General features: G+C 38.1%; 1 protein-coding gene across 1 annotated transcript; it reads left to right on the top strand.

Annotated features, from left to right (window-relative positions):
• The first annotated feature begins 213 nt into the window (after positions 1-213).
• On the top strand, positions 214-2723 carry LOC121745534 (5'-adenylylsulfate reductase 3, chloroplastic-like). The gene is made up of 4 exons (XM_042139482.1): positions 214-341; positions 442-597; positions 681-825; positions 1258-2723. Exons 1-4 carry the CDS (start codon positions 284-286, stop codon positions 2279-2281), a joined length of 1383 nt encoding a protein of 460 aa, XP_041995416.1. The 5' UTR covers positions 214-283; the 3' UTR covers positions 2282-2723.
• Positions 2724-13838: the final 11115 nt, after the last annotated feature.

Below are 13838 nucleotides of genomic sequence, written 5' to 3'. Positions count from 1 at the left end.
AAGATTATACTTCTATCAGGTAGCCTGGATTAATTAAAAATGGTAAATGATAAATGATAAATGGCCAGTAATAAAGTCAATCTACGCCTCTCTCGGCCATATGACGAACGTGCTGACTCGAATCAGCTTCGATCCTAGAATACGTCCACATTCAATGAACCTGCATCCGCCTCCATCGTTTTTACCTCCTATATAAACACCACCATTTTCATCGCACTCCAAACAAATATTTTTTGCAATTACCCAGGCAACCATAATACAATCACGTCAACCAGATACGAAAATGGCATTTGCTGTCACATCTTCAGCTTCTTTATCTTCTTCAATTGACCAACCTAAAGGTAACACGTTTAAATTTTAATTCTACTCTTTTCGCTCCCAAGTCCCAATTCACCTGTTTTTAGCATAACTTGCTGCTAACACTTTGATCCTTCTCTACAGCCGCTCATTTCAGCGCATTTCAGGCTTTCGATAGGCTCAATTCAGCAACAACGGCCGTGAATTTCTCAAGGAGGCGTTGGTCCGTGACGCCCTTGAATGCCGAACCCAAGCGGAATGACTCAATTGTATCCGCTGCTGCAACCGTGTCCGCTTCTGGTACGTTGAGATGTTTTCCTGCAATGTTTCTGCGTGCGAAATGCTTTTAGAGTTTTGATTTGACGAATTTGCGCTTTGAATAGGTCTATTGAATGTAGAGGAGGTTGCCGGAAATGTGGAGGAAGAGGACTATGTAGAATTGGCGAAGGAGCTCGAGAATTCTTCGCCGCTCGAGATTATGGATAAGGCCCTTGAGAAATTCGGAAATGATATCGCAATTGCCTTTAGGTAATTAATTCACAAAATTATAAATTGCCTGTCGTTTCCTGCATACCCAAGCTGATCCATATACTGGTATACCTTTATTTAATTGAGCTGTTAATTTGATGGGTTTAAACTGTATTTTCTGATAACTATTCAATTATCAACTGTTTTCACCTGAGCTTTGCAATTTTCTTGGAAATGTTAAAGCCTGTGTGAGTACTTTCAGATGTTACTTAAAACTGTAGTTAGTATTGAATTCTACCTATTGTGGTTGTTAGCTGCTCTTTATTCCTGATTTTGGTGATAGATGCAAAAATTGTGACTTGATAGCTCTACTTGTTCTCGATTCATTAACAATTGTGCTGTGTGCATTTGCTCTTTATATTTTGTGTTTGGAAGTTCTTCATATGACATGTCTGGCAGAACCTGATGAGATTAAATTTGCTGAATTTGTAGTGGTGCAGAAGATGTTGCTTTGCTCGAATATGCCCGTTTAACTGGACGGCCATTCAGGGTGTTCAGCTTGGATACGGGGAGGTTGAATCCTGAGACGTACAAATTCTTTGATGAAGTTGAGAAACACTATGGCATCCGCATTGAGTACATGTTTCCTGATGCTGCTGAAGTTCAAGATTTGGTCAGGAGCAAGGGTCTCTTCTCATTCTACGAAGACGGGCACCAGGAATGCTGCCGTGTGAGGAAGGTTAGACCCCTGAGGAGGGCCCTTAAGGGACTGCGCGCGTGGATTACAGGCCAGCGCAAGGATCAGTCCCCAGGAACCCGGTCAGAAATCCCCGTGGTCCAGGTTGATCCTGTTTTTGAAGGGCTGGAAGGTGGGGTTGGCAGCTTGGTGAAGTGGAATCCAGTGGCAAACGCCAAGGGCGACAACGTATGGAGTTTCCTCCGTACCATGGATGTTCCTGTGAATTCCCTGCATGCCAAAGGGTACATCTCAATTGGATGTGAGCCGTGCACAAGGGCGGTGCTGCCTGGCCAGCACGAGAGAGAAGGGCGGTGGTGGTGGGAGGATGCCAAGGCCAAGGAGTGCGGGCTGCATAAGGGCAACATCAAGGAGGAGAATGTGAATGGTGGTTTGCAAACTAATGGAACTGCGACCCATGGTGATCTTTTCGAGAGCAAGAGTGTGGTGAAGCTGAGCAGGCGTGGGATCGAGAATCTGGTGAAATTGGAGAAGCGGAGTGAGGCGTGGGTGGTGGTGGTGTATGCCCCGTGGTGCAGATTCTGCCAGGCGATGGAGGAGTCGTACGTGGAGTTGGCGGAGAAGCTTGGAGGTTCGGGGGTGAAGGTAGCCAAGTTCAGGGGTGATGGAGAAGAGAAAGCATTCGCGCAGGAGCAACTGCAGTTGGGGAGTTTCCCAACGGTGCTGTTATTCCCTAAACATGGTTCGCGTCCAGTAAAATATCCATCAGAGAAGAGGGATGTCGACTCCTTGCTGTCTTTTGTCAATGCCCTTGAGTAACACGAGTTCTTCAAGTGTGTGTATATTTTGAGAGAGAAAGAGAGAGGGCATGGCTTAGGGTGGTTCATGAGCTTCTCCAGAAAATAGCACCATGAGTCCCTGGTAGAATACTAGAATAGTTACTACTCCAAACAATTAGAGTATTGATTTTGAAGGCTCATTTTTGCATGTTGTGTGATTAAGCGAGCTGCGTGAAGGCCAATTATGCAATCACCTTACACTTTACAGAGTGACAGATTCATTTAAAATAAACACGTGATAAGTTGTAGGTAGATTAGTTTTCGGCACGATCTACTTCGGCCCAAATTATTTTAGTCAACATTATACTTTGCATACTCTACTGGGTCAAATTACCTTAGATATTATTGCATGAGGTGCATTCGAGCTCTCTTGAGATCAGTTGTAATTTTCTCCTATCTATAGTATAGTAGTTTATTTGTAATTTCCGCCCTTATCTAGGAATTAATTTTTTTAAAAAAAATAAAATAAAAAATTACTTGATAAGAAGAATCGAGCCAATTATTAGGTCATTGAACCTTTTTTCCTTTAATTATTCCTTATTACGGGGAGTATATTTCAACTAGACTAATAATTGTGTTTGTATTTTGAATCACTCCACAAATAATACCCCCCTTAGAAAAATACTACTCCATCCCCAAGGAATAAGGTCATTTAGATCCGTCTCACAAAAATGAGTTATTTAGAATTGACATGGATTTTAATGTGAAATTGATAAAGTAGAGAAAAAGTAGTTGAAATTGTATAGTGGATTGTAAGCTAAAGTAAAAGAGAAAGGAGAAAATGATTAACACAAAAGAATATGAACTATTTTTATGGGAGTGAGGCGGACAAATACCATGAACACTGCTTGAGCACTTGGATTCATTTCCGACAAATTTATAGATAGATAAAAAAGGAGTGAAGTGTGAAAAATATGTATATTTATAAAAAAATTACGTACACTCATCCTAAATGAGATGTATTCATTTTTTATACGTTCCAACCTAAATGAGACGTTTTCTTTTTTGACAATAATTAACTTACTCCTCTCTCGTGCTTTACCTTACCACTTTATTTTTTCTTTCACTTTCTTACTTTATATTTTCTTTTACTTTATTTTCCTATTAATAATTTAATTCACTAAACACCACTATCTAAATTCTTGTACCGAAATAGATAAAGACGTCTCACTTAGATCAGGACAAAAAGAGTATTAAAATAAAAAAATATCAATTTTTAATTAAAAATCATGTTTCAAGCGCACTGGCTAATTAGTAACAAGTATTGGCGGAGTGGCGGGTGGCCTAAGGGGTGGCAATGCAGCTATGCCACCCACCTGCAACGGTTGCATTGCAAATGCTCCTATACAAATTTTATATAGTATGATGCTATTGTGTTGGAAATACATGTTTTAAATTTAATACTTCCTCCGTTCCACAAAAATATGTGCATTTCATTTTTGGAAAGTAATATCAATTTAATAATGTAGGTTCCACTATCCACTAACTATACTTTAACTATCATTTCCCCCCTCTGTCTTACTTTACCATATCATTCTCATCATCTCTCTTACTTTACTAATTTTTTCTTATTTCCCATGTCATTTCATCTGCCCATATTTTTATAGGACAGAGGGAGTAAAATATAATTAGATTTTTTTATCAAACCTCTAGTTATAGGCAGAACTGGGTAATTATATCTCAATCGATATCATTCATCTCAAGACCATCTAACTCTTATGACAATCAACAAATATTAATATAATCAAACTAGTATATATAGGCAATAATTTTTCCTAGTTTTGTTAATCTTGATTGAAATATTTAAGATTTTATGTTACAAAATCAGTGTGCTGATGGTGATTCCAGGACTCTTGAACCTTCTTCAAGCATTTAGACAATTCCATGTTATATAAAAATAAGAGCACTATATAAAATGAATCAACATGATTGGCATGATGGTTCTACACCTCGTTCTGTAAGTACGAGATTAGGAATTATATCGCCATCTTCTTTAAGTATGGGGTTAGGGATTAGATCACTATTATGTGAATGGAACAAATTTGAATCAATTGTGTATATTTATTTGAATAAGTATCATACAATGGTTCATACATTTATAGGTTTAGAATTATTCTCATATGAAAAACTAATTTCTGCCTAATTTACAGGGATTGTATTCTATCTAAGGGAGGAGATCAATTAGGAATCAATCCCAATATTCTCGTGATATCTTCCAACACTCCCCTTCAAGTTAAGTAACGGGGTTGCCAATACTTAACTTGCCCAATACCTCTCTGAACGACTTCGAGTTAACAGCCTTAGTCAATATATCTGCCAATTGATCTTCTGACTTGACATAAGGAAACTCGACAATCTTAGCTTCAAGATTCTCCTTTATGAAGTGTCGGTCCACCTCCACATGCTTGGTTCTGTCATGTTGCACTGGATTTTCTGAAATACTAATCGCAGCTTTATTATCACAAAATAATCTGCAAGGTTGCGGCGACTGAAGATCGAGCTCTGTCGTGAGTCTCTTCAACCACATTATCTCTGTGAGACCACTCTTAATCCCTCTAAAATCTGCAAGATTTTTCCTAGTTTTGTTAATCTTGATTGAAATATTTAAGATTTTCTGTTACAAAATCAGTGTGTTGATGGTGATTGCAGGCCTCTTGAACCGTATTCAAGCATTTAGACAATTCCATGTTATATAAAAATAAGAGCACAATATAAAATGAATCAACATGATTGGCATGAGGGTTTTACACCTCGTTCTGTAAGTAGGAGATTAGGAATTATATCGTCTTCATCTTTAAGTATGGGGTTAGGGATTAGATCACTATTATGTGAATGGAACAAATTTGAATCAATTGTGTATATTTACTTGAATAAGTATCATACAATGGTTATTCATTTATAGGTTTAGAATTATTCTCATATGGAAAACTAATTTCTGCCTAATTTACAGGGATTGTATTCTATCTAAGGGAGAAGATCAATTAGGAATCAATCCCAATATTCGTGATATCTTCCAACACTCCCCTTCAAGTTAAGTAACGGGGTTGCCAATGCTTAACTTGCCCAATACCTCTCTGAACGACTTCGAGTTAACAGCCTTAGTCAATATATCTGCCAATTGATCTTCTAACTTGACATAAGGAAACTCGACAATCTTAGCTTCGAGATTCTCCTTTAAGAAGTGTCGATCCACCTCCACATGCTTGGTTCTGTCATGTTGCAATGGGTTTTCTGAAATACTAATCGCAGCTTTATCATCACAAAACAATCTGCAAGGTTGCGGCGACTGAAGATCGAGCTCTGTCATGAGTCTCTTCAACCGCATTATCTCCGTGAGACCACTCTTAATCCCTCTAAAATTTGCAAGATTTTTCCTAGTTTTGTTAATCTTGATTGAAATATTTAAGATTTTCTGTTATAAAGTCAGTGTCTTGATGGTGATTCCAGGCCTCTTGAACCTTATTCAAACATTTAGACAATTCCATGTTATATAAAAATAAGAGCACTATATAAAATGAATCAAAATGATTGGCATGATGGTCTACACCTCGTTCTGTAAGTACGAGATTAGGAATTATATCGTCTTCTTCTTTAAGTATGAGGTTAGGGATTATATCACTATGGATTTCATGTTTTCTGTTCAGCTGCTTCTGATGTTTGATTGTTGGTATTTACTATTTTGGGTGCTTTTCGCAACTGCTGTTTGAATCAGAGTGGAGACCGGGTTGATCGAAGTTGGATTGTTGTTGAATTGGTTGAATCGGAGTTGAGGAGTATGAGTTTGACGTATTGGAGTGTTTCCTCTGTTGATCTGAGTAGAATTGTTAAAAGGAGTTGTGGATCTGAGTCGTGACATTCTGAATTTTGCATGGTTATGGATAATTGTTATTTTCTGCTAGTTCTGCTCGGCCTAGTAGTTTAGATCTAGTCGTTCGTGTTCTATCATACTGTTTGCAGCAGGTTATGTGATTGCTCTGTTTCGTATGCTTGATACTCTGTTTTCAGCTCTGTTATTTCAATTGTTGGAGAAGATGAAGGTAGAAGTTAGTTAGTAGTCGGATCTGTCTTTAGTGTTGTTTACTTTTTGCAGCTTTTCCATCATTCTACTTAATTTGGGAAAATGGTCCCCACTGCATATTCACGCTTTGTTAGCCGTTTTAGGAAACCAGCTTACCCGGTCAAGTAGCTTAGTTGTTGCGTTTCTTTAGTTAAATCATCCTTTCTGTTACCCATGCATGCATACGTTCTCTTTCTGTTCTTAGGTCCAGTAGATGGAGTAATCTGATTATGATTTCCTAAGTCTAGTAGTTTAATTTCTCAACCCACTTGTTGCGTGGCAGCAGCCAAACCCCTTCCAAAACATCTTGAATGCAGTTTCGTAGCACATCCGTCCTCGTGAGATCGATCATTTACTTCTCTATACCAGCCAATAGTATAGTGGGTTGAGGTTTTGAAGCGGAAAAAGCGTATCCAACGACCATTTCTGATAGATTCATGATCTCCTAGACCCTGTGATCTAGTGAATCATCTGGACCTTCTGGATTGAGAAACATCAATTGCACACGCTCTTTTTAGCTACTTCAGGCTTCTTATAATTTCGCATAGAGTGGGGCAGTATGCATAATTCAGGTAAAATATTGGGTGCAAGACATAAATCTAAAAAATTACTAGGGTTTGATATGTCATCAAACCCTTTACCTCCTGAGTAGCTGCCGCCACCCCATTTATGTGATTTTGTCCCGCTGGCTCTCTCCACAAAATTTCTGACGCGGATGCCGCTGATTCCGCCGCCGCCGCCGCCACTCCCGGTGCATGCTTCCTGATTTGGAGGGTTGTACGGTTGATTTCCCCATCCGATTCCACCTTCGTGGCTGGGAATCACGCCTTGATTTTGCTGTTGTCCCGTCTCGGTTATGCCGATGGCGGCCAACCTCGCCTGGGCTCGAGCTTTCTGCCTTTCGTCCCACCACTCCGGGTATCCCACCCGGAGAAAACAACTCTCCTTTGTGTGTTTGTTCTTGCCGCAGTGAGAGCATCACAATTTACTCTTGTCTGGCTTCCCTCCGGCTTGGTGAGTGGTGGCTCCGGCAGGTGGAGGACGCTGCGGTCCACTCCGGTTGGTCGGTCTATCTCTCTGGGCTCCGAATCCATACCCAATTTTCCCCGATAATGTATCGGCGCTCCCTACGCCAGTGGCATCTCCGGTGGGTGATGAGGATGCCGGTGACATGATCTTGCATCGAATCGCCTCCTTCTTCACCCACGCGTAGGACTCTTCGACTGAGGGGTACGGCTCGATTTTGAGGATGTCTTGCCGAATTGCATCATACTCCGGGTTTAATCCGGTGAGGAATTTGAATAGCCTCTTCTCACTTGTGAAGTCTCTGAACTGTTTGATCCCCTTATCACAGCAAGTCACCGGCTGCTTTTGGCTCCTGTCGACATTAATCCATAATCCATGGATTCGACGGTAATATGTCTCAAGATCTAAGTTCCCCTGTCTGATTCCTATCACTTTGTCTTCCAGGTCTTAGATGTGGTACGAATCCGCCTTGCTTTCGAATGTAATTCGAAGGTTGTCCCACAAAGCTTTGGACGTTTGGTGGTGAGCAAAATCGGCAATAATATCGTGTTCGATATTGTCGATTATCCATGAGAAAACCACGAGATCGGTTTCCTCCCGATCTCGGTATCCCTTGTTGTCTGGTTCTGGTGGTTCATCGATTATGTGGGAGTATCCTCTCCATAGCATGTAGTTCTTCCCGTTTAGTTTGAACGCCACGGTAACGTTCTTGCTTGACCTCAATCTCGAGGGTTCGGTTGTTGATTTTCATCATCTGTGTCTGACATTTTGTGTGTATAGGAATGGATTTATGTGTCTAACATTTCCTGCTCTGACGCCATGAAGAAACAATTTGGGGATCGAATTGTGTATATTTACTTGAATAAGTATCATACAATGGTTCATATATTGATAGGTCTAGAATTATTCTCATATGGAAAACTAATTTATGCCTAATTTACAGGGATTGTGTTCTATCTAAGGAAGGAGATCAATTAGGAATCAATCCCAATATTCTCGTGATATCTTCCAACAAAATGAAATCATTTCGTCAGTTCCCTGCTACTTAGTGTGTTACCATTGCGACAAGGGATTAGTCCTCAGCTGAAGACCGATCTCTCTTTGCTAATGGGCGGATCCATTAGAAATTCGTGGAGTCAAATATAATTTTAATGAAGTTTTTAGACTCTCACGAGCCGTGAGATGTTCGGCTCATGAGCCCACCTTAGGCTGAATCAATCCCGCCACTAATCGCCTTAATTGTTACTACATGTTCTAGTTCAAATGGTTTAATTATTAAACAAAAAGAAGAAATTTCGCCACTAATTGCAATCACATGCTTTTTCACCTCTCTACATCTAATCAAGGCTTAACTTGGTCGACCTCGTTTTGTAAATCCTCCACGATTTATATATGAAGGCTGGACAAGTCTAATATTAATGCATGCCATATATTTGACGTAGAGTTAATGTAGCAATTCATGTGACCCACTGTCATGTCTATTTTATTTTAATGATCGTGCAATGTCGTGACCATCTCTTGAGGTATACACACATGAAGATTGGTGGACTATTCTGTTTATTTATGATGAAAAATGGTACCCTATTGCTTTCTTTATGATGATGTTGTAATGGTAAACAAATGAACTAGTGTTGTAAGTCAATGACTCTAAAAAGTCGAGACGATTAACTAATACTATACCCATCTAAGTCAAAAAAAAAAAAAAAATTGCAACTAATTAACATAATTAAAATTCTTTATTATTTCCTCACATTGTTGAATGTGACACTTGAAATAACACAAGTGTAACAAAAAATTATTGAAGAATAAAAAACGCTTTGTAATCATATTTTTTGTTAATTACATTGTTTGAATGATGTACTCCTATGTCTTTATATTTTCTGATGAGATGAAGTTATGTCCGTAGACAAGCTACAACATATTTTTTGGAATGTGTGAAATTTTTTAAAAGTTATTATTCCCCATCCACTAAATATTGTTCACATTCGACTCAATGACGTGAGTTTTAAATATAAGTACTCGACTATCATAAAAGTTCAAATTTCTCATTTGGGTGTGGCCACCGTATTAAAAAAAAGTATCGCTGTATTTGATAGCTAATCAATAATTTAGTATCCCATAATGTACGTGGGTTTTAAATCTAAATCAGATCGACCTTTTCGTTAATCCTAGTAGCATTGGCATGCCGAAATTTATGTGGACTTTCTTTCCTTCAATTATTGAACAAGAGTGAGAAGTGATATTTGATGGCTAACACTAAACATGTTATATAGGTATTTAAAAGTCGACCTAGTCTAGGTTTGAAAACATAAAAATATACTCATGTACTAATATATTGAGTATTATTTACTCCTTTCGTCCGTCATTAGGAGCCTCATTTCTTGGCGGCACGGGTTTTAAGAAATGTTAAGAAAAATTAGTGGAAAAAAGTTAGTGGAATATGAGTCTCACTTGTGTATATTAGTTTTAAATGAAATGTGAGTGGAATGAGTTAGTGGAATGTGTGACCCTAATACCATTAATGGTAAAAGTGAACCGGGACTCCTATTTGCTGACGGACTAAAATGGAAAACGAGACTCCTATTCGCGGATGGAGGGAGTATTTGTTACTATGATATCGATGTTGTAAATGAGTTGTAGTTCTAAAAATCACTCCCTCCGTCCCATTTTGGTACATTGACTTTACCATTTTTAGGTATTCCATTTTAGGAGTTCTGGTTGAAATATTCCATAAATGCTAATAGGCCGCATATTCCATTAATATTTTTCCACTCATATTTTATTATAAAACTAATAAATATGTATAAAAGTAGGACTACATTCCATTATATTTTTTTCACTAACTTTCCTTTATACTAATAAGTGTCCACATTTGACTCCGCACGAATTTTAAGAAATGTAAAGGAAAGTGGGTTGAAAAAGTTAGTGGAGTAAGGGTCTCACTTTATATATTAGTTTTATAATGAAATGTGTGTGGAATGAGTTAGTGTAATGTGAGGTCTACTTACCATTTATAGTAAAAGTGAAAGTGGACTGTTATTGTGGGACAGACTAAAATTGGCAAAAATGGACTCTTATTATAGGACGGATGTAGTATTTCTTAAAAATGAAACATTTTCTAAAATAGAATTTACTTTTTCTTCTCTTCATTAGTCATAGAACAATACTATATAAAATCAGATGCCAAAATCAAATATTTCTTAAAGTACTAGTACTAGTTTTTAGGGAGGATTAACAAATAAATAGTGGGGTTGCGTAAATAAAAAATACTCCCTATTAGTACAAGGTGAAATTGATCGGGTAAGGGTACGCATGCACAAATCGAACCGGACCGGCGGTTAACCGCCGGTTCATAAACCAGAACCGGCGCGGCAGTTTCGAACCGCCGGACGGTTCGACAGTTCACACGGTCCGGTTCAGGTTCAACGAAATGCAAAACCGGAACCGCTGGTTCTGAACCGCCAGTTCAACGGTTAAACCAGCGATTCAACCGAAATTTAAATATAAAAATATATTATTTATTTATAAATAAATGAATACAAGAAATTCATAATAGCTCATATATATTTGATGGGTTTGCGAATTTATGAAACCATTTTAGGTTGTTTCTCTTTTATAGAGACATCCTTGAATTTTTTTGTTTCACTTTCAATGTGAGACAAAATATGTTGAAGTTTCTTTTATAACTACATGTTTAGATCATTCATTCATCTTTTTCCAATGTGGGATACAAAACTTTCTTTTATTTTCTACTTTTCTTTATTTTTTACTGCATTTTATTATTCACTAACTTTATCTTTATTTTTGTTATGATTCTTTTTCTATGACAAATTTATAGATAATAATAGCATCAACTAGAATAGTATAATTAAATTTGAATGTTGCATGTTGCTAATAATTTGTATATTTATAGAATGTGGACGTGTTCAAATAATTGGATTTAAATGTAAGTATGTTGCTAATTTTTCTCAATATATTGATTAAAATGTGAAAAAATAACAATTAATATAATTGGTATAATAATGACAAAAATAGATAACTAAAGAATGATTTGTTTAGTGGTATAATATAGTTTATATATTTATATATTAGTAGTAGACTAATAGTATGATTTTGTATAATAGTTGTTATTCTAATAGATGTAGTATAATTTATATAAATAAAATTATTATTTGTGAATATATTCTTGATAGATAAGAATAAACACTTATTGAGTAATATGATTTGTATATACATAAATAATTATTCATATTATAGTTATCGCTAGATTAATACAATTTGTATAATAATTATTCTCTTAATGTGTATAATGGTATTTATTAGTTAACATACACATAAACTTATACACAAACAAATCGATAATGATAAAGAATTAAAGAATAATACTTTATGTAATTATATTTGTTGTTAAGTTATAATAATAGAAGATAGTCAAGATGTAAACTAATATAAACAAAGATGATGGAGATGTATCATGTAGTTATAAATACGAGTTTTATCTCACATTGAAAGAAAGAGCAACACATCCAATAACATGTAGCTATAAAAGGGAATCATCCAACACACTCTCTTGTGACTTGTGACTTGTAGTCTCGTTGAAATAAAGATTAAAACGAGAAGAAGAAAAAAAATTTTACGAACCGCTGAACCGGCCCGGCACCTGCGGTTTCGGCAAAAAACCGGCAGTTTTGAACCACCACCGGAATTGCCGGTTTTTGAATCGGAACCGAAACCGAAACCGCCGGGGACCTTGGCGGGCCGGTTCAGGTTCAAGGAAATCTTGAACCGGAACCGGCGGTTTTCGAACCGTGTGCATGCTTAGCCGTAAGGGTAATGTGGGAGGGGCGAATCCGTCATTTGATCATACTACGGGGAAGAAGGAAGATGGCCAACTCAGCTGTTGCAGTGCAACTCAGGTTGATATATATAAGTCCTTCCCCTTAGCATTTTTCTCTCTTCCCAATCCCATCTTCAAGAAACAAAGGGGGATAAAGAGTAACTGCTTTTTTCCCGCATATTCTCATCACAAGAAACCCAAACTGTTTCAGCTAACGCCACCACCATAAGAGGCTACGCCGCCGCCTCTTCTCTCATCGCCGCCCTAGCACTGCTTCTTGCTCTGCACGCCGCCAATGCCGACAACCCCTATAGATACTACACTTGGAAAATCACCTACGGCGACATTTATCCTCTCGGCGTCAAACAACAGGCCCATCTTTCGTCTTCTTTCTCTCTCTGTATATGTGTGTTTCTTGGATTTTTCTTGAAGTTTTTTTGGGGGGAATGTGTGTTGCAGGGAATTCTGATTAATGGGCAGTTTCCGGGGCCGACGATCGACTGCATCACCAATGACAACTTGATCATCAGTGTTTACAACTACTTGAATGCGCCATTTTTCCTTTCATGGTAACTGCATTTTTCATTCCGTTTCATTATTCTCGCATTCAACACTTTCAGATATCACACTTGTTTAATTGCTTTTTAATCCAAAGGACCTTTTGTTGGAAATATTGTAGCCTTTACACGGGAAAACTCTTGCTATTACAAAAGAACAAAACTGGAAGGTAAATATAATAATATAAATTACAACGAAAGTAAAGAGATGCAAACTATAGTATTCTTCAAGTCGAGTCGAGGTATCCCTCTCTCCGCAAGACGAAATACGCCCCGGCTAGTGCTCACAGATTGGCGTAATGTCCCCAAAGATGAAACGACTTTCCTCCTATCGAGTTGAAGCACCTCAAACTCGTAGGCACCGGAGAACTTGAATTGGAGGCGAGAACCGAGCAATGCAATGCTCCTAATGCGAACTATAAAGCTTAAGCTAGAGAGAAGATAGAGTGATTTGTTTTTGTTGTGTATCTCTTCTTCCAAATCCTACCTATTTATAGGATAGGAAATTTGACTCCAAAAGGCAAAGCCTTCAAGACACCTCATAAAAAAATGGAAGTGAAAGGCCAAAGGCCTAGCCTTTTCACAATTCCACACGTTTTTCCTACAATCCCCCACATTGGTTAGAGCGCTGCAAGCTCAAACCAACACCACACACAAATCCATGTATGCAGACTCTTTTGCTCAGTTCTCAGGAAACGATACTGTATTTGGAGAGGTAACTTGTGGTTTTGAACCTTCCATAGTCAACACTATCGGACATACCGACGGACTAGTGGACGCGATGCCTTGAACTATTCCTCCTTGGTGTATGCCTAGTCAATAGCATTAACACAATATTGTCTCAACTCCATCAGTTCTCACGTTTGTGTCCGTTTCGGCCGTGGAACACCTCTTTGGAATTCATAAGTGACTCACTCACACGAAGCGGCCTCACTTCTCACTTATATAGGTGATTCTTTCATGAGTATCCTGCCATACTGCATCTCCTTGAGATTTCAAGAATCATTAAAAGTCAAAAGACTTAACCTCTTACCACCTGCAGGTTACAACACTCAAAGCT

The sequence above is a fragment of the Salvia splendens genome, chromosome 8, assembly GCF_004379255.2.
Source record: "Salvia splendens isolate huo1 chromosome 8, SspV2, whole genome shotgun sequence".
Lineage (NCBI taxonomy): Eukaryota > Viridiplantae > Streptophyta > Magnoliopsida > Lamiales > Lamiaceae > Salvia > Salvia splendens.
The sequence above is the reverse complement of the archived record's forward strand: the minus strand, read 5'-3'. Positions and strand labels throughout refer to the sequence as shown.

Bases quoted from the DNA above. Each gene is read 5' to 3' on its own strand.
- LOC121745534 (XM_042139482.1), top strand. From the start codon at position 284: ATGGCATTTGCTGTCACATCTTCAGCTTCTTTATCTTCTTCAATTGAC. The intron at 342-441 runs GTAACACGTTTA...CCTTCTCTACAG, and splicing joins TTCAATTGACCAACCTAAAG to CCGCTCATTTCAGCGCATTT. The intron at 826-1,257 runs GTAATTAATTCA...CTGAATTTGTAG, and splicing joins GATATCGCAATTGCCTTTAG to TGGTGCAGAAGATGTTGCTT.